The 25288-nt window shown below is 40.8% G+C and overlaps 1 protein-coding gene across 4 annotated transcripts in view; it reads right to left on the bottom strand.

Moving 5' to 3' along the window:
• Rbcn-3B (WD repeat-containing protein Rbcn-3B) overlaps positions 1 to 25288 on the bottom strand; it is a 128949-nt gene that overhangs the window by 11811 nt on the left and 91850 nt on the right. For all 4 annotated transcript variants that reach the window (XR_016324377.1, XR_016324380.1, XR_016324379.1 and 1 more), the window contains 6 exons: positions 5410 to 5573; positions 4556 to 4719; positions 3778 to 3924; positions 2928 to 3073; positions 2262 to 2373; positions 1005 to 1131 (listed from right to left, as the gene is read on the bottom strand). Coding sequence is in view for 1 of the 4 variants with exons in the window: in XM_089733821.1 (XP_089589947.1) it covers positions 1005 to 1131; positions 2262 to 2373; positions 2928 to 3073; positions 3778 to 3924; positions 4556 to 4719; positions 5410 to 5573 (860 nt within the window). In the remaining 3 variants the exon portion in view is untranslated. The remainder of the gene's footprint in view (positions 1 to 1004; positions 1132 to 2261; positions 2374 to 2927; positions 3074 to 3777; positions 3925 to 4555; positions 4720 to 5409; positions 5574 to 25288) is intronic.

Here is a 25288-nt window from a genome sequence, read left to right as displayed (position 1 = left end):
GGTCTTCAGCGAAGAATAATCTCTTCCGATTTTAATTTTAAATAATCTTTCCTATAGAATGAAAATCAGTTTGTTTTGAGCGTTGTAATTTATTTTGTAATCATTATTAAATTACAATTTTATTTAGATAATGCTTTTTCGTTTAATATTCGACTAAATGGTACATTTCATTGAGAGCGGGCAACACCGGATGAAGTTGGATTTGACATGGCGGACGAACGTCAAGTCGCACGAGGTGGTCTTTCACAAAGCGATTGACTCTAAATCACTAATTATTGTTGTAATCCGTGATTGTTTAAGTAATTTAACCGCGTGTTTAATTAAAGGAGTCAAAGGTCAACACTACCGTCGACATATTTCAATGTTTCCTGAGGTACAACGCCCACCAATGTACCTGTGACGACGAGTTCACGAATCAATAATCATGTCGAGGGGTGAAAATTTATTTAGTATTTTCTCAACTATACAAGAGAGCCATTTAAAGTTTAAAATTTGGAAAAAAATATCATAACAAAAAAGCTTTTTCGGCTATTTGAACGAAGTTCGAAGTTCAATTTTTTTTTTTTTATTCCTTAGATCGGTGGACGAGCTCACAGCTCACCTGGTGTTAAGTGGTTACTGGAGCCCATATACATCTACAACGTAAATGCGCCACCCACCTTGAGATATAAGTTCTAAGGTCTCAGTATAGTTACAACGGCTGCCCCGCCCTTCAAACCGAAACGCATTACTGCTTCACGGCAGAAATAGGCGGAGTGGTAGTACCTACCCCTACGGACTCACAAGAGGTCCTACCACCAAAAACATCAAACTGTTGATGCTGATACCAAATGAAACGGACCTTTTATTACAAAGATAAATATCACGTACTAAGCGCTTAAGCCTTTCACTCCTCGATATGCTTCGGCTTCCCGATGACCTTCCCGAAATTTCCACCACATACACTAGAAACTTCCAACACAAGAGATTTAATATAAAATACCAAAACTAATTCGATCACTGACCGTTTTGGCCAATTTCTCGGCCGGTTCCTTCTGCGCCGCGTGAGGGTTGATGCTCTCTGTGTGCGTGTACAGAGGTAGGTACTGGGCCCAGTTGTCGACCAGGGCTTTGCGACCCTTCGGACCCAACCTGCAGACGCACAGGAATTTACATGGCAAAAGGTATTAACAGATTCATTAATGGTCGCTACCGATATTTTCAAAGGTCTATGCAAGATTTATATGGATGACAATAAAGGTGACTGCATCCAAGCTGGATGTGTCATTTACATTACTGGTGGTAGGACCTCTTGTGAGTCCGCGCGGGTAGGTACCACCACCTTGCCTATTTCCGCCGTGAAGCAGTGATGCGTTTCGGTTCGAAGGGTTGGGGTAGCCGTTGTAACTATACTGAGACCTTGGAATTTATGTCTTGAGGTGGGTGGCGCATTTGCGTTGCGGATGTCTATGGGCTCCAGTAGCCGCTTAACACCGGGTGGGCTGTGAGCTCGTCCATCCATCTAAGCAATAAAAAAAAATCTACCACCGGCTCGGAAACGCGACCCACTGAGAAGATCCGCCGAGAAACTCAGTGGGCTGTGTCTGAGGGTTAATTTACTCGTCGAGCCCTTCATCGCAAGCGACGGGTTCGACAAGAACGATGACCGGTGCTTGGGTTACCTAAAAGCAATATTTACATGGATGACAATAAAAGTGACTGAATGCAAGCTGGGATTTTCCACTCATTTCTATTCTATAAGCCCACAGAAGTCCACTGCGTGCCATAGGCATTCCCAAGCCTCGCTACAAAGATCGGTCCTGCACTGCTTGCATTCAGTGGATCCCCGCGAACCTTAATAGGTCGTCGATATTGTGGGAGGCCTACCCACGCTACGTTTTCCGGTACGCGGTCGCCACTCAAGAGCTTTTCGGCCCCAATGGCCATCCATTTTACGAGCAATGTGCCTTACCCACTGCCATTTCAATGTCACAATCCTTTGGGTTAAGTCGGTTACCATGGTCTTGCTGCGAAACTCCCCATTACTGATCTGATATCGTAGAGAAACTCCGAGCATAGCCCTCTCTCTCCATTGCCGTGCATACGAGACAAACATCTGACCATTAGACCCTGGATTCCATCAAATATCCTACCCAAAAACACTGACGTCGACCGAGAATCGAGCCGGTGTGTTCCTAAATCCTTAAGCTCATCAATGAGACGATTAAATGATAAAGTTTCTCAACCCTCCTCGTTACAAAATTAAACTAAAGGCTTCTGACCTTGCTAATTCAGCTAGGAGTAGAGCCTGGGCTGCCTCCCTCACTTCCAGACAGTGATGCTGCCACCTGCGCGCCAGCATCTCCACTTGGGGACGCTTGAAGTTCTTCGCTCCTGAAACCATCCACCCCATTCGATATAAAAAGGCAGTCTGAAAAGCGGTCCATGAAACATGTTGAGGTCTCGACCCGCCGCCCCCTTGAGACCCGTGATCCAGTATAGCGTACGACAGCATAGCGGCAGAGGTACGCAGATCGGTGGTACCTACCTGTGTGGGCTTGTAATACCACACACGGTCAGAAACGACGTCCAGATACTTCAAATCCACGAATCATATGTGCCAATTGACATCATTCACTTGTTTTTTTACTTGTGCTAAAACGTATTGTATGTCCTATCGGGTAGGTACCACTATCTGATCTATTTCAGCCGCAAGGCAGTCATTATGACAATTGAGAGTTTGAACTCATGCCGCATTCACGTTGTGTTGTCTACAAAGCTCCAGCAACTACTGAACACCAGATAAACCGTGGAGCTTACAAAATAAAAGCGTGTGATAGTTGAAAGTTGATACGATATTGCTCTAAGCCTGTATCGCGTTAATACTATGGCTCAATGAGCTTGAATGACCACTCAACGCTAGACGAGTCTTGATTGATGAAGCTTACCGGTTGCAACGACTTTGTCAGGAAGCAATACGCAATGGAGTGTGGCGAGCAGTGACCAGCCCTGCTTGATGTGGGCCTGCTGGGCTGCGAGCTGCTCCTCACGTTCTTCCTCCGCCGCCCACGACGAAGAGCTTCGCGTCGAAGGTCTGAAGCGGATGCAATGATATACAGCTTTAAAGTCGTCGTGGCCTAAATGATAAGACGTCCGGTAGGCAGCGGCTTGGCTCTGCCCCTAGCATTGCTGAAGTCCATGGGCGACGGTAACCACTCACCATCAGGTGGGCCGTATGCTCGTCTGCCTACAAGGGCAATAAAAAAAAATTGCGTAATTACTGGTGGTAGGACCTCTTGAAAGTCCGCGCGGGTAGGTACCACCACCCTGCTTATTTCTGCCGTGAAGCAGTAATGCGTTTCGGTTTGAACGGTGGGGCAGTCGTTGTAACTATACCTGAGACCTTAGAACTTATATCTCAAGGTGGGTGGCGCATTTACGATGTAGATGTCTAAGGGTTCTGACGCGTGTCTGTGCTCCAGTAACCACTTAACACCAGGTGGGCCTTCACCCATCTAAGCAATAAAAAAAAAAGAATACTAGTCGTTTTTTTTGAAACAGCAATCTATAGTATGAGAATATTCCACACATCTCTAGTATTGTTTCCGATATCTGACAATAGGTGGCGTTGTACTTCTCGAGCGTTCTAGGTGCTACTAGATCTTTCAATATTTGTTCGACTATTCGCCGATAGATGGCGCTGCTTTTACCGGCGTAACAATATAGATAATGGGAGCAGGAAGTTTTAGTGGGGAAAAAAATCTATCGGCATATTTTAACGTGTGCTATGTTTGTTACCTGTGCAATCTCCGCGCCATCTCCGATTCTGGTAGGAAGCTGGCGTTGCTCATCGACATGAGGGTGTTGGCTAAGGCCACGATGGACAGCAAATGGTTTGTGGTCAGCGTCGTGCTCAACTCCCAGTGTAGCTTCGAAGAGAACAGCCTGATGGAAGTCGAGGGAATCTTGTGATTGACATTCAAAATATTTAATAACCTATACGAGATTTTCATCATATTGACTGATTCGGTGGTGCTGAGGGTCGTGGGTTCGATTCCCACACCATTTTTACTGGTGATAGGACCTCTTGTGCGTCCGCACGGATAGGTACCACCACCCTGCCTATTTCTGCCGTGAAGCAGTAATGCGTTTCGGTTTGAAGGGTGGGGCAGCTGTTACAACTATACTGAGAACTTAGAACTCACATCTCAAGGTGGATTGCGGCATTTACGTTGTAGATGTCTATTGGCTCCGGTAACCACTTAGCACCAAGTGGGCTGTGAGCTACCTACCTTGAGATAATAGATAAATATTTTACTAATTTGTCCTTTTCTGCCTTCACGTGGTTCTCGTCATGAGGAATGGTGACATCAACCAACACTGCTCGACGCGCAGACCGATCTATTATCACAATATCAGACTGCCAATAAGTCAATATATTATTATTTTAGATTTTTTGTTCCATTCCATCCACTCAGAAGGTTCGCGTCAGAACCCTTAGACATCAACAAGCTAAGGGGCGTCCCCAATTTCAAGACCTGAGATATCAGTCCTACACCCAGGCCGAGTGAGTTACCTGGTAAGTTTTTCCTGGGTCAATAGTTCCGGTGGTAGATCCGAGGTTATGAGCAGCGGGTCGTCGGGCGCGGCAGCGCAGGCCTCCGTCCAGCTGATGAGGCGAGTCGGAAGCTGGACAGCCATGTGGCCGTGTCGGGAGACCACGCCGAAGCACACCGGGACCTGGGACCACGGAAGTTTAAAAACGTGTTAAAATATTAACAACTTTTAGATACATTTTTGTTTATTAATAGTGTGGCCGTCGTCGTCGCCTAAGGGATAAGACGTCCGGTGCATTCGTCTCGAGCGATGCACCGGTGTTCGAATCCCGCAGGCGGGTACCAATTTTTCTAATGAAATACGTACTCAACAAATGTTCACGATTGACAACAAACAATAACCTATACGATACTTTCATCATTTTGACTGATTCGGTGGTGCTGAGGGTCGTCGGTTCGATTCCCACACCATTTTTACTGGTGATAGGACCTCTTGTGCGTCTGCACGGATAGGTACCACCACCCTGCTTATTTCTCCCGTGAAGCAGTAATGCGTTTCGGTTTGAAGGGTGGGGCAGCCGTTGTAATTATACTTGAGACCTTAGAACTTATATCTCAAGGTAAGTGGCACATTTACATCGTAGATGTCTATGGGCTCCAGTAACCACTTAACACCAGGTGGGCTGTGAGCTCGTTCACCCATCTAAGCAATAAAATAATAATAATAATAACATCAACAACAGTATTACGTATTATACCGTAGTATATGCATAACCGAAGAAAATAATATCATTCTGAATAATAATAATAATAACAATAATAATTACACCCGGTGTATTTATCAGGTACGAAAAATCTTAACTTTCACACTTACCATAGGTCTTAATAGACCGAGCTTCGACTCGCAGACCCTGTCGAGGTCAGGGTCGAGACCCCAAGCGTGCAGCAGCGACACCAGTATCTGGGCGATCTCCATTGTGTGGGGAGCATCTGAGAGACACATCTCTTTGGGACGCTTCTTCGGAGTTGTACCGTCATCTAAAACAATAAGATAACCAAGGATAAACCTCTAGGATTCTATCTTTATTCATTTGTATTAGATGGGCAGAAAAGCTGACGGGCCATCGTGTATTCAATGGTTCATCTCCCTAATTGTTTCACTCTTGAACACTAGTTGATCATTACTTTATTGAATGGAGCAGATCCGACATGTCTTACGATGCCCCGCCTTATGATCCTGCTCCAGGACGTCCTATTGCACCCATTTTGGTTGGTTTGCAACACGAGAGATCTCGCGCGCGGTCTAGTACCATCTAACCTTCCTTGGACGACAAGGAATTAAGCGGTTACCGGGACCCATAGGCCCCAATTTGACACACGAAGTTGACGACCCAAACGACCTTTTATAACGGCTGTCCCAACTTTCAAATCGGTAAGAATTACCGCTTCGCTTCAGAAATAGGCACGAAGGTGATACTTTCCCGTAGAGGAAGAGGTAGATCTATGAAAAAATGGACGGATTGCGTGAAAGACGATATGTGTAAGCGAAGAAATGGTATATGACAGAGGAGTATGGAAGGAGAAAAAATGTTGCTCCAACCTCAGGTGACTGGGAGAAGGGCAAGAGAATGATGATGATGATGATGATGATACGATTCATTGCAGCCTCACAATGCCACCACAACGAAACCGATGTTCACATAAAAATATTTAGCGTAACCAATACCTAATGAGTGCGATAAACTTGACCAACGAAATCGAACGCCACAAAAATGGCTATAAGGAAATAACCAATTAATTATATTGTCATGCGAAAAAAAAACCTATAATTCAATTAAACAGTAAAACTTAAATCAAAATCAATATGGCTTTTGGTGACTTCATTTGGCATGGCACGTCTTGTTTAGTCGATGACGCCTTAAGCAACGGGTCGTGTGATAAAATTTGTCCATATGCGACAACTTAACAAAAACTTAAACACCTTAACGTTTAATATGAAGCATTATCAACCTGAAGTCCAGTTAAACAAACAATAGTACAAGGCTATTAATCTAGAACTTGTTTGTGGAAACTGGGTCGCCATTTCTAAGGCTGTCTCTCTGTCGGGAGATTAGTCTAAATTGTGTCGACAAAACAAAAACTTTTACCAGGCCCATTTGGTTATAGGTTCATGATCAAAATCTAAGCACATGCTTACAAATATCCTTTGGGCATTTTTTTTTTTTTAAAGGAAAAGACTTCCGAATGGAATTCCCCGATTCTGACACGAATTTTTTGGGAACACTGAGAATTTATGAAAACAGCGAACATTAGTACGGTTGAACGACACGCCTGGTTCTTCTTCAAAACCGTACTCCAAAAAATTCGCGTGAGATGCAATTTGCATCTGCCATATAACTCCAGAGAGACCGGGTGCTGGTTTATGCTACCAGCGTCGAAGTCCTTTATCTTCTCAATATAACCTTTTACAGAGGCGAATTTGGCAGCTAATTTTGAAATCCCAATGAGCTTTGCAGACTTTTATTTCTTGCTCAAAAGGAGCCGGCGATCTCTCAGCCTTTATGACCTACATCATCTATCAGCTTGACGTAGGCCTCCTCCAAAACTCGCCACAGCAATTGGTATTGTGTTGTCTGCATCCAACACAAGAGCAACAGATATAAAACGTGTGAGCGAAGCTAACTCATTTTCTGCAATTCTATTACATACTTTTACAGTACACTACATTACTTCTAAATCATCATCATCAACAGCCCACAGTCGTCCACTGCTGGACATAGGCCTCTCCCAATCCACATCACTGAGCCCGGTCTACGGCTCTCCTCATTCACTTCTTGCCGGCCACCGTTCGGAGGTCATCGCACCACCTAACTAGGGGGCGTCCCACGTTACATCTTCAGCTGCGCGGTCTCCTCTCGAGAACCCATCTGCTCCAGCGATCGTCAGTCCTACGGCATATATGGCCAGCCCAATTACTTTTACTTATTACTTCTACATTCATCTGCGATTCTAACTAACAGGAAATAGTCTCATATTAACAAGACCATGTAATTTTTGTCTAGATTATTTTAGATACAATAAAATCAGTTCCCCTAACCCTATTTGCGTACGGTTCCACGCCCTGATTTGCATATTCGCCAGCGCAATTACGAAATACTTCTCACATTTCCTAGATATTACTGGTATAGACCAAACGACCTGTTTGATCGGCTATTGCGTCAGATACGATATTAAAATAGGTCTCTCATTTGGTGTATTACTGACTTAGGTAAATCATAAGAACCAAAGATTTGCATTTCGTTAAGTTTCCGCGAGCGTTTGACATCTTTGTATTGCTCTAGCTACGTACTTCTTTTCTTCTACGGTGAAGGAATAGCATCGTGGAATAAAAATCAAACCCGCAAAATTATAATTTGCGTAATTACTGGTGGTAGGACCACCACCCTGCCAAGAACCAAACTGTCTCGAAAATAATGACCATAGTTATTTATTTATGCGTCTTTTATACATTAGCGAACTCAATTGCTTAGGCATTCCCTACCAGTCAACCAAAGATGACGCAGAGAAGATCCCGTAATCTTCTCTGCGTCATCTTTGGTTCATCGTGGTCAAGTTTAACAATTTCCAGGCCACGGAATGACAGACGGCTGTCGTCTCTTGGGGCGGTGGTATTACAGAAGCAACCCCTACTCCAGCTCTCTCCGAGCAACTAGGGGTTTGCTTGTACCTGCAAAAGTACCTAAAGTACCTGGTCAATGAACCTTGATAACTCGAAAGGGACACGACACCTTCATTCATCAAGAAACCTATATTAACATTGACATATGACGCATTTAGGACGACGACGTGGTATATTCGCATGAACAAATGTCAAGGGCTATAATATCAGAACGTAATGCCCTTATATGATATTATTTACTTTCACATTTCGTTTCATGTGTCATTTCAGTACTTTAATGTTAATTGGGCAGTAAACATATGGTCGATCTGGTAGAATAGCAGAGAGAATAGACAAGACAAAGACAAATAATCACAAAGACAGGCCTCCACCCAAGTACAATTATCGTAGATATACCCCACCATAATTCCCCTAAAATGCGGCGGGTGCTTTCAGGGCAATGGTGTGCGTACTGGATTAAGCATGCCCACATTAAGATCGATATACTTTAAATATTTATCATACTAATATCCTGCAATTCCCCGTAAAATGCCGGGAGTGATTTTAGGGCAATGGTGTACGTACTGGATTAACCATGCCCACATTAAGATCGATGGAGTTTAAACAATGCGTTTCGGTTTGAAGGGTGGGGCAGCCGTTGTAACTATACTGAGACTTTAGAACTGATGTCTCGACGTGGGTCGCGCATTTACGTCTATTATCTATATTCATGATGATCTATATTCAGTTCCAATAATCAACCTTTGGTATCAACCAATATAAGAAATCATACATCAATACATTGAGAAAAAGAAAATGGTAAACCGAAATAAAGAGGTGTAAATTTAAAATTACTTTTACTGGTGGTAGGACCTCTTGTGAGTCCGCACGGGTAGGTACCACCATCCCGCCTATTTCTGCCGTGAAGCAGTAATGGTTTGAAGGGTAGGGCAGTCGTTATAGCTATACTGATACCTTAGAACTTATATCTCAAAGTGGGTCGCGCATTTACGTCGTAGATTTCTACGACGATAAAAACTATTGTCATACCAATATCCCACAATTCCCCGTAAAATGCGGCGAGTGACAATAGTTGTAAACACTGAATTAAACATGCCCACATCGAGTTTCAATAGAAAAGACCCTAAGGTTAATACGCCAGTGCATTTGTTTAGAGATGCTAAACGATTATTATATATTTTATAATATTTTAATAAAAATCTAACCCACAAAAAATATAGTTGTAGAGTAGGACGTAGCCCGCAAGAAAGCGTTTAGCTTCGAATTTCGGGACTACAGGTGACCTCGTATCTCATGCACACTCAAAGTTATAAAACAATAGAAAAGCATTAAAACGGGTCATAGTTATCGAAGTTTCTCAGCCTCGGAGGGTCCGGTGCAACGCTCCGACCCACCAAGACAAGTCCGTTGCACTTGACATTTGAACAGGTCGAACTGGCTCCGTGAGTGACGAGTGTACGACACACGTGAACACACACGCACACACTCGCCCATGTTATGTAATCGCGTTGGCGGACATAGTCCGTTCAACAAAGCTTGATACGCATGACAGTTTAATTCAAAATCGTTCTATTTGAACAGCGCCCAACCCCAGAAATATCCCTACCTACGTCATCTGTTCCGTGTACCTTGCTTTTTTTTTTTTTTTTTTTTCTACCTATGCTGATAGCCTTAAGCTACGCATGATAAACTATACCAGAGGTCCCGCAGTAGTCGAAATTCGACTGTAATTAATTGGAATTGTAAGTTTGTACACTATTATGATTGTATTTTATACTTCTATAATCACAAATTTCGCCAAGACTACACTATAAAAAATATTAACGAAGACAAACAATATTTAATCTATTCTCAATTTGACAACAGACGTCAAGAACAAAAGTTTGACAATAAATAGTATGCATGCGCGTGTGCGTCAAATACATGGTATGTAGTGTGTGTAATGTTTTCTTTATCGATTTAATGTATCTTTTATGCATTATTTTAAAAAAATATTAGCATTGTGCACTTCTTCTTTATGTTCTCTATAAGTGTGGAAAATTTCATACTCCTCCGTCCGCGTTATTTTCGTAAAAAGGGATACAAAGTTTTTGCTTCACGTATTAATATATTGATTTCAAGTGACATTTTTGCAATTTTACAGGAGATCTAATTAGGATTTAAAATTAGGAAAAACATATCATAAACATACAATTTCGTCAGCTATTTGAATGGCGGAGTAAACTTAATTAAAGTTCAATTAAAAACATCGTACTGTTTGATGCTAATACCAAATCTTTAATTACAAAGATAAATGTCGCGTATAGAGCGAAATATTGCTTAAACCTTTCACTCCCTGATATCAATCTTGATACCCGATATCATCGGATATCTGTCAATTCAACTTAAAAAAACTTCTAATAATGCAACCATTTTCTTTTTGCATGTACCTTTCTTACTGCAAAAGGATTGTGAAATTTATCGTATTCTTTCGTAAAATTGGGTAAATTAGAGGGGTACTTTAAACGCCATTGACAGTGAACGAGCATACGATCAATTTTATAATAGATGGTTACCATTTCTCTTGACGGCAGCTGTGTCAGGGAGAATAGAGAATCCACGTAGACACAAAACCCACTGAGTTTCTCAGCGGACCTTCTCAGTGGGTCGCGATTCCGATCCGATGGTAGATTTCGCGAAGCATTGCCCTTGATAGGGCCGGTGTTAGCAAAATCTCTCAGGTTGAGCTCCGTGACCTAACTCACAAGCAAGAGCGTAGCTGCAATAGTCCCTTAGGCTACCAGCGAATAAGAAAAAAAGTCAAGTTGCCTATCACTGAGAGCTCTCACTCTACAAGCTAAAGTATATCTAAACACAAAAGCCGGATAGTACGTGAATAAATTAACTTACACACACCATCTATTTTCTGATATATTATTACATAAATCTTCCAAAACGCATTGTGGATGGAGGCAGTAATTTCAATAAGTAAGAATCCACAGCGAGAGACTTAGAGGAAAACAAAATTTCCAATAAACTTTCCAACAACCATCCCTAATCAGCGCCAATTATGACGATAAAAAAAAAAACAGTTATAAAAAATTCATCACAAATCTTTATCCAATATCCGTAATATCTAAAAATACATTTGACTCTTACACAGACGGCGTTCTTAGCGCGCAGTGCAAGAGCGCAAGTTGATTGACCGGTATTCGATAGTGAAATGACAGTTGGACACATGATCCTGACATACCAGGCAAGTATAACTTAGCTCCGGCCTCATGACGTAATCCATTTTATCGACGAGACAAAAGATAAGTTCCGGTTTTCTAAGACATTGCACATACCAATCCACACCAAATTGGGAACAATATCAATGATATACGACCTCTTAAAAAGCCTCTCAGCCATTAGCTTTTCCTTCAGTGTGCGTAGTGCGAATTTTTCCCCGACTTTTCAAAAAAGGAGGAGGTTCTCAATTCGACTGTATGTTTTTTTTTATGTTTATTATCTCATAACTTTTGACTGGGTGAAACGATTTTGATGATTCTTTTTTTATTAGAAAGCTGACGCTTCCCGTGTGGTCCCATTACAATTTAGTTCAGTTCTAATAATGGTATCCATGAGAAAACCATATAAGTCTTAAATTTGCATTAAGTACGTGCGCGACAAATAGATACCTCCTGAATACCTACCTGATAGAATACCTCAATATCACACCAACTGATTTCGGTGATTATTGTTTTTAGTGTGTATTAATTTCTTTCGGAATATCTTTTTTTTTTTTATTTGAAGTCAGTTTTTGTTAAACCATGTCTATTTACAATTATTAACTTCTCGTTCGCGTAAAAGTTAACTCAAATTTGTATGGTGTTGCAACAGCTTCACTTCGTTTGCCGCTAGGGGCGCTGTTCCAACTCCATACAAATTTGAGTTAACTTTTAACTTAAGCTTTTTACTAAGCACACCGGTCTTGAAATCGACTGAACGTGCACTAAAAGTTTAGTGTGTATACCGCTAATTAGCTTTTCGATTCCTCCAATGAATACTACTCTAACTCAAAATTTTGAAATTTTCGTTTTTCACGCAATTCGCTTCACTATTTTAAAAGTATTACAATTAATCATTATTGATGGGTTTCGAAGCAAGAGTAAATCAGCTAGTTACACAAAAAAAAACCATAAATATATGTGCAATAATAAAGATTTTATCAACTTTTTTCGTTTAAACGCTCCTCCTGTAAATCTACGAATTTGGAGTTAGCGTTTTTTTATTTTTTATTTATTGCCTAGATGTTATTCCTTCACCGTGGAAGTCAATCGTGAATATTTCTTAAGTACGTATTTCATTAGAAAAATTGGTACCCGCCTGCGGGATTCGAACACCGGTGCATCGCTTCAACACGAATGCACCGGACGTCTTTAAATACGAAAGTAACGCTGATAATCGGACTCTGATAGAGGATCGATCCTGGATCCCGAGATACACCAGTGAGGGTTCGTTAATAGAGCAATGAGTCTTTAAATAGAGCCCTCTGCTTTACTATCTTTTTTTTATTGCTTAGATGGGTGGACGAGCTCACAGCCCACCTGGTGTTAAGTGGTTACTGGAGCCCATGGACATCTACAACGTAAATGCGCCACCCACCTTGAGATATAAGTTCTAAAGATCTCAGTATAGTTACAACGGCTGCCCCGCCCTTCAAACCGAAACGCATTACTGCTTCACGGCAGAAGTAGGCAGGGCGGTGGTACCTACCCGCGTGGACTCACAAGAGGTCCTACCACCAGTAAATAGTAATTTCGAAAACATTGAAACGATAATACGAAACCAAAAAATTAAAGCCGTAAAAATAGTTTTAATTATGTCATGAAAATGTTAAGAAAGCACAGAAATTTGTACTTAAAATTAAGCTCCGTATCTAGCAATCAATGTCGTTTAGGTGACGATAGCAAAACAAATTTATTAAATTTTAATTGCAAAATAATGATTCGCTTCAGTGCACATTGTCTGTTGATAGTACGTTGGGCAACATTAAGACACGAAGGCCTTGCACTTAAGGAAATTGGTCCGAGCTTCGCCCAGCACAACCACGGTCGGGTAATGTCAGCTTTTGTACTAAACTTCGATATAATATTACTGGCAGCTCATACCCGATCCGAATGGTAAGCAATCGACGCGACGTCGCCCTAAACACGTCATTACGGATCCTCCCGATCCATTAACGGTGCTTTTAGGTACCACAAGCACCGGTCACCGTCCTCGCCGAACCCGTCGCTTGCGGCGAAGGGCTCGGCGGAAATTAACACATAGACACAGCCTACTGAGTTTCTCGCCGAATCTTCTCAGTGGGTTACGTTTCCGATGCGGTGGTAGATTCTGCGAAGCACTGCTCTTCGTAGGGCTAGTGTTAGCAACACTCCGGTTTGAGCCCCGTGAGCTCACCTAGACGTCAAGGAGAAGCTGAAATAGCCTCTCAAGGCTATCAGCCAGGTAGGAAAAAACAAAACTGGCAGAGCTATTTTAGTTTCATTAAGCCATCTTACAATAGTCCGTCAATACGCAAAATCGGATATAATATCAAGGGGTGAAACGATATTTAGTTTAAGAGACATTTTTACAACTTTACAGGAGAGCCTTTTTTTAAAAATCTTTATTTAAGGAGATTATTCACCTAGTAAATATGCCACTCCATTGTGCAACAAGAGAGAGTAACAAAATAATTATAAAACAAAAAAACAGGAAACTGTTATCGTCTCTGAAGGCCCACCAAAACTATTTTATAAAGTGACTTAGCCATTTCGGATCCTAATTCTCTTCAGAATTCTTTAGTGTCAAGTTAACATCACGAGAGGACTGCCAAAACCAATTGTCGCGGTATTTTGATCAGAAGCCCCAAAATTTTTATAGCAATGGGATCATGTCCCTACCTACATGGTGGCAAAAAGTTATCGAACAAAATGGTACCTACATACTTGAGTTAAATGTAAATAAACTATATTAAAAAATGTTGTGAATTTTCTTAAAAAATGCGAAGAAACTTCCCCAACCTATTGCGATAATTTCTTTGCCTCGACATCAAGTGAATTTTCATCTTGTCCGTTATAGAATTTAATGGCGAATCTTGCGACCCGAATCTCAATTTTGCTCTATTATAGCTGGTTTTTTTATGATTGAAGGATTACTGGCGGCCCGGAGGCTTTTCCGTTTTCACCAAGACATGTGGGTGGGGCCAGGACGGGTGGGAATAGCCAATAGCTCCTCAATCACAGCTGTTCTATTCAAACTGGGATGCGTGACTGCTTCGCGATTGAATTCTCCAGGGCGGTACACTGTCGTCTGAAAATAGCATCGGTAAAACGACGGTATCTCTCAACTAGTTTAAAGTAATCCATCGAATCGTCCCAAACGTCTTGGGTAAACATCACCGTCTCAAACTAACAAAGAAGATTGGCAACCTACAAGAATTGTATGTACATCGATAATAAAGGTTATCGAATGTACGTGTTGAAATAATCGATTGGTCGCGATTCTAATCGACGCCTATTATTGTATGAGAAAAATGGGCTTGTCTGTAGGGTTGACAGCTTTCAGTTTTTTTTTTATATTTGTTTTTTTAAATTTGATTTTTACAATTTACTCCTCAACTGATGTTAGGTAGTCACAAGAGCCCATAGACATCAAACATAGTTACCCAACTTCATACATCATTTTGAAGTCTCAGTTTTTAGTATAGCGGTTTAAAACTAATTCAAATAAAAATGCAATACTATCTCGGAGTAAAAAAATAGGCGAAATGGTGGTAGTTAATCCAGAGGTCTCATAACACACCCTAAAACCAGTAAGGAAAGTGATATTCCTTAAAATAAACTGAAAAGAATATTCACGTTCTTTCTAAACAAGTTTTCGGAACTATATAATAAGCCTGGTATCAGTGACAATTAAAATAATTAATAATGTATTTATATGTATGAGATTTATTAATAGTCTATCTACAAGCCTCCGATAAGTGACTATTAATAAAACAGTCTGTATGTTCCCATTTCGTGAACCAATCAATGTAAAACAATTTTATTAGTCGTCTTAAAATACGCAAAGTTACCTAACCATTTTGTTTATATATTGTACAATTATAATTCCTCAAACATTACTGGAACATAATTATCGTCACCAAAATCTAACTTCTTTTTCAGACGGTACTCTTGATACAGCAGCAATAGTTTCAAGAGCCCGTGGCCATCAAACAATTTCTTCGCCGCGATTACAACTCGAGAATGATTAGCTCTATTTAGGTTTAACGCCTATAATAAAACCACTACACTATACTACTATCAAACCGGCAAAATTATAATTTGCATAATTACTGGTGGTAGGACGTCTTGAGTACGCACGAGTAAATAACCACCACCCTGCCTATTTTTGCCGTGAAGCAGTAATGCGTTTCGGTTCGAAGGGTGGGGCAGCCGTGGTACTGTACAAACTGAGACCTTAAAACTCATATCTCAAGGTAGGTGGCGACATTTACGCTGTAGATGTCTATGGGCTCCAGTAAATACTTAACATCAGGTGGGTCGTGAGCTAGTCTACCCAACTGAGTAAGAAAAAAAATTATACGGATTGGGTATAAGGTCAAATCTATTTGAGGATCCTGGCTTATCAGTGTGTGCGGGTAGGCAACACTATCTCGCTTCACCACCGCGAAGCAGTCTTTTGACCACACCGTTCTACGTAGACGTCACCCAAAAGACGTTATTTCCGATCCTCCCGATCCACTAACGGTACTTTTAGGTACCTCAAGCACCGGTCATCGTTCCCGTCGAACCCGTCGCTTGCGACGAAGGGCTTGGCGAGTAAATTAACCCACAGACACAGCCCACTGAGTTTCTCGTCGGATCTTCTCATTGGGTCGCGTTTCCGATCCAGTAGTAGATTCTGCGAAGCACGACTCTTGCTAGGGTGCATGTTAGTAACGTCGTCAGGTTTGAGCCCCATGAGCTCACCTACTAGTTCGGCGAATCTAGAATAATCTCTCAAGGTTACTAGAATAGGTAGGAAAAAAAACCGTTCCATTTTCTGTCGCGGTATTCAAGGTTTAATGTTGATTAGCCGCGCCAGTCTTTTGACAACATAAGCTCGGCCAGTCTACCCTGACTACACCAAGAAATTCACACACATTAGCGGCAAGCCATAATCTTGTGTTTCGAGCGAACAAGGTCTCAAGGTGCACAGCGAATGGAAAGGCGAAAGACGTAGCTGATGAGACTGATCGCGTGCGACTCCGACGCAACAACAAGTACATAACTCACAATTACGGTTCGAGTTTATTTTCATTGGGGCACGGTTCGGTTCGAGAGGCAGTACGACCTCCGTGAGTATCCAACGTGCCTTCGTTTTGGGTACATGTGAACCGTTGACGTTCTTAACGCGTTGGACGCCATGACGGACATCATGTGTCGACGGTATATTTTTCCTTAAAACTGGACCAATATATCAATTCTTCTTTTTCTTCTTCTTTTTCTCAGTCGTATGCACTCTTGGTAGAGTTGGTCGTCGTACATCAATTCTCCTTCTCCTCGCTCCAGTTTCCTCAATACGGAAGGTCGTGACTACCTCCTCGCAACAAGAGTTTATTCCGGATCATTCCATGCCATTTCCTCCTATATGCCGCCGAGTGTAGAGCATCGTGAACTGTGGTGTCGAGGGTAGTGCGGATCTGGTCAGTCCAACGTGTCGGGCCTCTACCGTGTGGTCTCCTTCCGTCAACCTTGCCAGTCACCATTAGCTTGACCAAGAACTCTACGTAGGCCCGTGGTAGTAAAATAGTAATCAAAAGATATCAATAATCGTCCAAAAAATTTTCAGGTGTTTTTTCGAAAATATGGTCAAGAAATAGCTCAAAAATAATGAGCGACTTACGGAAACAGTGACTACTCATTATTTCCCGAGCGTTGTCAAATGGCAGACACACATTGTCGATCGCGGCCACCTCTGGACCAGACTTGTTAGTTGTCACCGGGTGTCAGCTACGGCCCAATGGGCTAAACCTGGTTTCTAGTCTGGCGTTCAACGTGTTAATAATGTCTGCCACATGGTGCTGCATGGCAAACCCTCATTCTTTGTACGATTTGCAAGTGGCCTCCGTTATCTGAACAAGATCGACTCAAACGATAACGCCGACCATTGTGGCACTCTTGTTCATTGTTAAGCACCTTAACCTTTACATTCAGTTTCAAGTTGGTGTTCAACCAAGACTAATGTTTAACATGCTCTCACTAGCTTGGTATGTACATACGTATGTCTGTGTGAACCGAAATCTTTGAACGCAATTTTCACCGACTTAAATACGTCTGATAAGTCGGATTTTTTCCCCTACCTATGCTGATAGTCTCGAGAGGCTATTTCAGATTTACCCTAGCGTGTAAGTGAGCTGTCGGGGCTCAAAGCAGAAGTGTTGCTAACACTGGCCCTAGCAAGAGCAGTGCTTCGCAGAATCTACCACCGGATCGGAAACGCGACCCACTGAGAAGATCCGGCGAGGAACACAGTCTCAGTCAATTCTAAGATAATTAAAATGCACATTAGAGCTCATATCCCAAGGTAGGTGGCGGCATTTAAGTCGTAGAAGTCTATGGGCTCCGGTAACTACGTAACACCAGGTGGGCCGTAAACTCGTCCACCCATCTAGCCAATAAACACAGAAAAAAAACGAGAAAAGCAAGCAAGCATAAACAGACTTCAAAAAATTAACTAAAGCTATTTCTAGTTTTATTAACCGATCAAGAATAAGGAGGATTACGTTCGTGCGAAAATGACGAGGTCATATACGAGTAATTGTCGTGACCGCGTTTTAACTATTGTTTTGTTTTTTTTTTTTTATTCACACGAATAATTGAAGTAATTATTGTTTTTTTTTTTTTCAAATTCGCGCAACTGTCTCTTAGCACACACGCGTCTTGTCAATACGAGCGAAGATCGCTCAGATGTGGTCAGAATAAGAAACCGAACGTGTATTCTCCATACACATACATATTATTACACGCATATTTTTTTACAATAAAATCATTTTTTCTAACACTATTTTTAATTCAAATTTATTAAAATTTATTTTCTATTTTTTAATTGGATTTTCTTTAAAAGCGTATTTTGTTAGTTTTTTTTAAACTATTATTTATTTTTCATTTTTAGTTGAATTTCAATTTTTCCTATAGAATTGTCATCGGTCCTTAATAAGTATACCAAATTTCGAGTTAATCTGACGTTTTGAAGGGCGTCAAAATCATGTTCAAAGATTCCGTTACATACATACATACGTGTCTGAAGCTAATAAAAGCGTATTAATATGAACCACGTATCGTCTAGCAGTAAATCTATACCGAATTTCAAAACTCAATCGAAGTGAAAGGACTATAAGAACAAAAAAAAAAAAAGAACATCTAATTGTTTCACAGATCGGGTCCAACGTGTCTAGATCGAGTTACGTAAACGTCAATCTGTAGCCTTTAATTAATTTAATAGACTTTCAAAATAATATTAGCTTATCTGATCGTTACTATCGGGATTAACATCAAAAGAGGACACGCTAACGAACACTAAGCGATTTTAAATCGCGCCAGGGGAACAATACCTTTTTAGCACCCCAATTCGAAGAATCTTTTAAGTAAACCAACCAACTTTACTACACTCACACGCACTTACACACATCGACACAACACAATCAGATTCAAACTTATTCTGCAAGTTATCATTCGACAAAATTTATCTACCTATTTAACTGCCTTTACCTTAGTTGGACTACCTGTGTTCATTAATCATGTTATCATTTTTTGGAAACATAATGTGTTTCTTTAATTGGCTCATGTTTTTTTTTTTTTTTTATGTTTGAAAGATTACTGGTGGCCCGGAGGCCTTTCCAGCTTCACCAGGACAGGTGGGCGAGCAAAGGCTCAGCCACGGCTCATGTTTGTGAAAACATCCTCTGTACCGTGTCTAGTTAAATGCTGTTGAAACATTGTTGATTAAATAAACAAAATAAAATAAAATATACTCGCAAATTAATAAATAAATAAAATAAAACAAATAAAGTCATAAGCTCAAGCTAGGCTTTAAATTTGAGACAAAAAATGTAGACGAGAGAACAAGAATAGATCTTGAAATGTATATTTTATGATTATCTACAAGTGAAGTGGTCGTGGCCTAAAGGATAAGACGTCCGATGCATTCGTATGTAGCGATGCACCGATGTTCGAATCCCGCAGGCCGGTACCAATTTTTCTAATGAAATACGTATTTAACAAATGTTCATGATTGACTTCCACGGTGAAGGAATAACATCGTGTAATAAAAATGAAACCCGCAAAATTCTAATTTGCATAATTACTGGTGGTAGGACCTCTTGAGTCCACACAGGTAGGTACCACCGCCCTGCTTATTTCTGCACTGAAGCAATAATGCGTTTCGATTTGAAGGGCAGGGCAGCCGTTGCCGGCGGCTCGAATTAAGAAAATAAGCAACTCTTTTAGGGGGCTGGGTGTACAGCTTTTCAACAAGATCCCACTAAACGTTCAACTACTACCTGTTCATAGATTTAAGAAAACTGTTAAGGAACGTTTGTGCAACAAGGCATATTATAAAGTTAAGGATTATTTACTAGATGGCACTACGTGGGAATGAGGCGCTCGCTCCTGGCCTTTTCATTTTTCATTATTATTATTTTTTTTTTAGACTTGTTTTTTCTTTTATTGTGAATATTTCTATTTATTTAAAAAAAAGAAAATATTTGAGAAAAAAACAGAAAAAAAAAAGCCCGCTGAGTTTGTTTCGCCGGTTCTTCTCAGGACTGTGGCTTTTTTTGGAACCGGTGGTAGAGTTAACATTGTTATTTGTATTTTGACATTCAACAAGTGTGTCATACTGACATCTAAGTTGAAATAAATGATTTTGAATTTTGAATTTTGAATTTTGTTATAACTTGAGATACCTTAGAACTTATATCTTAAGGTGGGTGGCGCATTTACGTTGTAGATGAGCTCCAGTCACCACTTAACACCAGCTGAGTTCGTCCACACATCTATGCAATAAAAAATAAAAAAATAGAATTAGTTCAAAAGATACCCTATTATTATATATTTTCCAGAAATCAATTATGATAAAAATAAAAATTATCTAGCATTTTTTGGTTTTGCGGACCATTTAGCGCACCTTTGTAGGTAGCGTGGTGGATGCTTCCTTTGCCCCTCACTACGCCACTGCTAAGCTCTAGCATCCACTTTGAAAAATTTTCACGTGACGTAAGAATCAATAAGTGAAATTCCTTCCTTCAAAAAGATCAATGTCCTAACGAAATATATCGTAGTTAAAAAAGTAAAGAAGTAATCTTCTCTTAGGATTATCAAAATTGTTTTACTAGTTAAAAATATTTTTACAGTTTAAGCTAGAGATTATAATTGGCATGTTATTATTAGACTTAATAGTCCCTTAGTAGTCGAAATTCGATTATAATTAATTGAAATCATAAATTTGAACATTACTATGGTTCTATTGTCAAATACTTATTATACTTCTAACTAGTCAGGTCATAAGTATTGTCACACAGTAAAAACTTTTCTTTTAGAATGCTGGCCACAAAAAAGTTTATTGAATTCGAATTTAGAATTGTTCATGAAAATAAAAATGTATACTTTTAGAATTTTACTCATTTTTAAATATGGAGTGGACGCTTAAAGAAGACCGTGTTGCAGTTATTGCGTTGCATCGTTGCGGTTACGCGCCAATTCAAATTTTTAACATACTGAAAATTTTGAATATAACCAAAAGATTCGTTTGTCGTACCATCAAACGATACAATGAAGACTCTAGTGTAGATGACAGGTCAAGAAGTGGTCGCCCTCGGTCTGTTAGGACTCCAGCAGTGATAAAAGCTGTGAAGGCGCGAATTCAAAGAAATCCCAAACGTAAGCAGAAACTGTTGGCCCTTCAGATGGGGTTAAGCAGAACCACGGTGAAAAGGGTGTTAAATGAAGACTTAGGGCTTCGGGCATATCGAAGAAAAACAGGACATCGTTTGAATGCTCGTCTAATGGCCCTGAGACTGAAGAGATGCCGCGCTTTGTTGAAGCGGTACGCGGGAAAAAAATATCGGGAAATTCTTTTTTCGGATGAAAAAGTTTTTACCGTAGAAGAGAGCTACAACAAACAAAATGATAAGGTGTACACACACAGTAGTGAAGAAGCGAGCAACCGTATTCCGCGTGTCCAACAAGGTCATTTTCCATCCTCGTTCATGGTATGGTTGGGAGTTTCTTATAGGGGCTTAACAGAGGTACATTTTTGTGAGAAAGGTGTAAAAACGAATGCAGTTGTGTATCAAAATACAGTCCCGACGAACCTTGTGGAACCTGTTTCTCATACCATGTTCAATAACAGGCACTGGGTATTCCAACAAGATTCGGCGCCAGCTCATAGAGCGAAGAGCACACAAGACTGGCTGGCGGCGCGTGAAATCGACTACATCCGGCACGAAGACTGGCCCGCCTCCAGTCCAGATTTGAATCCGTTAGATTACAAGATATGGCAAAACTTGGAGGAAAAGGCGTGCTCAAAGCCTCATCCCAATTTGGAGTCACTCAAGACATCCTTGATTAAGGCAGCCGCCGATATTGACATGGACCTCGTTCATGCTGCGATAGACGACTGGCCGCGCAGATTGAAGGCCTGTATTCAAAATCACGGAGGTCATTTTGAATAAACTTTAGTGTCATAAGAATCTATGTTTTGTTAAGTTCATTTTGGTATATGAATGGTTACATAATAAATAAACTTGTTTCAATTATTTTACATTAAACATGTGACAGAATTTATGACCTGACTAGGTATAATCACAGTTTCGCCAAAACTACACTAAAGACAAATAATATTATAGACAAACAATATTAATCTATTCTCAATATGACCACAGACTTTAGGCAATAACAAAAGTTGATAATGAACAAACAGCACATATATACATACATATGTGTTTTGTCAAATATATAGTAGTGTGTGTAATGTTATTTTTATTGATTTAATTTATTTTTTGTGTGCGTGTTTGTCTCTGCACTCCTCCTAAACGGCTGGACCGATTTGAATATTATTTTTTTGTATGCATTTCGGTGGCTTGGATTCACAAATCAGCCCGGCAGATGGCGCTGCAGTCGGTATTTAGATTATTTATCATTCCTAAAAATAATTTATATGGCAAAACAATGTTTATAACAATAATTTTTTTCGATGAGAACGCGCAAGCAACAATTTATGAATAAAATCTAACACAGAATACTTCCACTTATAATTCACTTACGTAAATAGAAGCTCGTCTCAAGTGCAAGTTCGGATTTCGTAATGCTAATTTGACTTGTTTCTTTTTTGTATATTTTGTTATCGGTTACTTTAAATCTCACTTGCATTGGAGTGATATTTCATGGGTCATTCTCATTCATGGGTATTTCATGGGTCTTTTCTGTCGGGTCAATAATTAAAAGCATCGTTGGATTAGTCAAATTAATATCCGACAATCCAAGCGTACTGTATAAGTATGTATGTCAGTCTCTGGTATCCATGACACATGAATCCTAATTCCTGTAAGTCAAGTAAGCAAGTAGAATACTATCCAAGATTAAGACTTCATTACTGCGACGGCTATATCAGACTTGTAGAGTTTGAATTTCGGCCAACATTACGTAATACAATCTACCTGAACCAGACTATCGTAATTGGCACCAAATTCGACAATGATAATGACAATCACAACGACCATATATGCCGTGTGCCGGTCTACCTTCATACAAGAACCGGACCAGAGAACCTTGGACCGTAACAAAGTTTAACTGCAAAACGATAAATAACAAAAACATACTCACGAATACATTTCGCAAGGTCTCGTTTCTTTTTTTATTGCTTAGATGGATGGACGAGCTCACAGCCCACCTGGTGTTAAATGGTTACTGGAGCCCAGAGACATCTACGACATAAATGCGCCACCCACCTCGAGATATAAGTTCTAAGGTCTCAAGTAAAGTTACGACGGCTGCCCCGCCCTTCAAACCGAAACGCATTACTGCTTCACGGCAGAAATAGGCAGGGCGGTGGTACCTACCCGTGCGGACTCACAAGAGGTCCTACCACCAGTGAAAGTGAATGAAGTTTAAACCAAAGATACTTCTGTTGACCACTCCGCCATTAATTTTATGCACACAAGTGTGGGTACCTATATCTGACGCGTAGTATTTCGAGACGAATAGACGTTCAAACATTCAAAGCTATGATTGGTAACCATTTTTAACACCAGATTTACCATGCGTTCTTTTGTTTCCTCCTCCTTGCGTCGATAATCCTCAGTGCTGAGGGTCGTGGCCTCCTCTAATCACTTTCTCCTGCATCATCTTGCGCCATTGCTGCCTGTCCTCGGCTGTGTGGATAGCAACGTGGACTGAGGTATTTATTTATAGGTTTATTAAACAACAAAAAACCCCACCATACTTAGCGTGAGAACGATAATCCGTCATAAAATGTGATACGTATAAAATTCGTTACATAAACAAGGCCGTGAACAAAGATTATATTAATGTTAGCTGTACCTGTGAGCGAGGATATAAAACTAGAATAGGTACAATTTGCGACAGGCCGTTGCGAAATAAAGCCGCGGCTTATGTTAGAACTAATGAATATAATGTTCATATTAATTAATACTGTGTGACCCGGTGTTGCTTAACCTCTTTTGCGTTGCCAGTCAAATAACACGACGAAATGGCATCCTGGTGTCGGTCACGTCAGGCCAATTGTCGTCTTTTTGTACGCTTTACATAGCTTTGCCAAATTGGAAATTATTAAACCGCGACATAGAGGCCAAAAGCTTGCGCGGACGAACGATGGAGGGGTCCTTTTGTGGGGAGCTTTTAGTTTTTATCATACTTATGCTGATAGCCTTGAGAGGCTATTTCAGCTTCACGCTAACGTGTAGGTGAGCTCACGGGGCTCAAACCGGAGTGGTGCTAACACTGGCCCTAGCAAGAGCGGTGCTTCGCAGAATCTACCACCGGATCGGAAACGCGACCCACTGAGAAGATCCGACGAGAAACTCAGTGGGTTGTATCTGTGGGTTTTCTGGGGATCGGTATTCAGAATGATGAACCGGCGAGTAAGCCTCAAGTGGAAGAAATAAACTATTTTGGCCTGGACACCATTTGCTTGAGGTCAACTTTAAGGATGTTCAGTTCTCCCCCCACATTTTTGAATACGGATACAAATCAACTTAAAATACGTCAATAAAAATTACAAATCAGGGAAAACGTTGCGGAACGATTTAACGCATATTATGACGTCATTGTTTATTATTTCCGCGTTGAAGTTTCTCTGAATTCAATCAATGCATCACAGCTTCGGTTATCGAATTTATTTAAGCGCGATATCTGTCACGCATCATGTGTTCCGTGGATAAGCTTTAACTAATTAATCAAACAAACCAAAAAAAATTAATAAAGTTGTGACAGTGAACCATTTTGGAGTCGCTTTTTTTGTCAGGGGGCGAACATCCTACGTGGTCCCCGCGCTTAGGGGGCGCTCGGGGTATGTGAGACTGGACGGTCCGCAGATGTTTTTTTTTATTGCCGTATAGGTAGACGAGCATACGGCCCACCTGATGGTGAGTGGTCACCGTCGCTCATGGACGTCAGCAATGCCAGGGGCAGAGCCAAGCCGCTGTCTACCGTTTAATACTCTCCAGAAGCCTCGTTTGAAGGAGGACATGTCATAGCGCTCGGGAAACACCGTGGAGGGGAGCTCATTCCTAAGCCCATGTTGAGAGCGAACCGCAGTACCAGTTTGGAATCTGCGACTTTTTGATTTGTTAATCATGCATATACTAACTATGTCGTTAGTATTGGACCTCAACCGCTGAAGCCGTACGTGTCTACTTATTGATGATTATTGATGATGAAACGTCAATGGATCCGCGTTATGCTAATTTGTTTTTTTTTTTAATTGTCCCTTCTTAATTTCTTTCCATTGAACGCATTGAACAAGACGACTTGAATAATACTTAAAAAAAATTATAACGTAATTA

The sequence above is a fragment of the Bombyx mandarina genome, chromosome 02 (genome assembly GCF_030267445.1).
Source record: "Bombyx mandarina strain Sakado chromosome 02, ASM3026744v2".
Classification (NCBI taxonomy): domain Eukaryota; kingdom Metazoa; phylum Arthropoda; class Insecta; order Lepidoptera; family Bombycidae; genus Bombyx; species Bombyx mandarina.
This window is presented reverse-complemented; position numbering and strand designations above follow the sequence as displayed.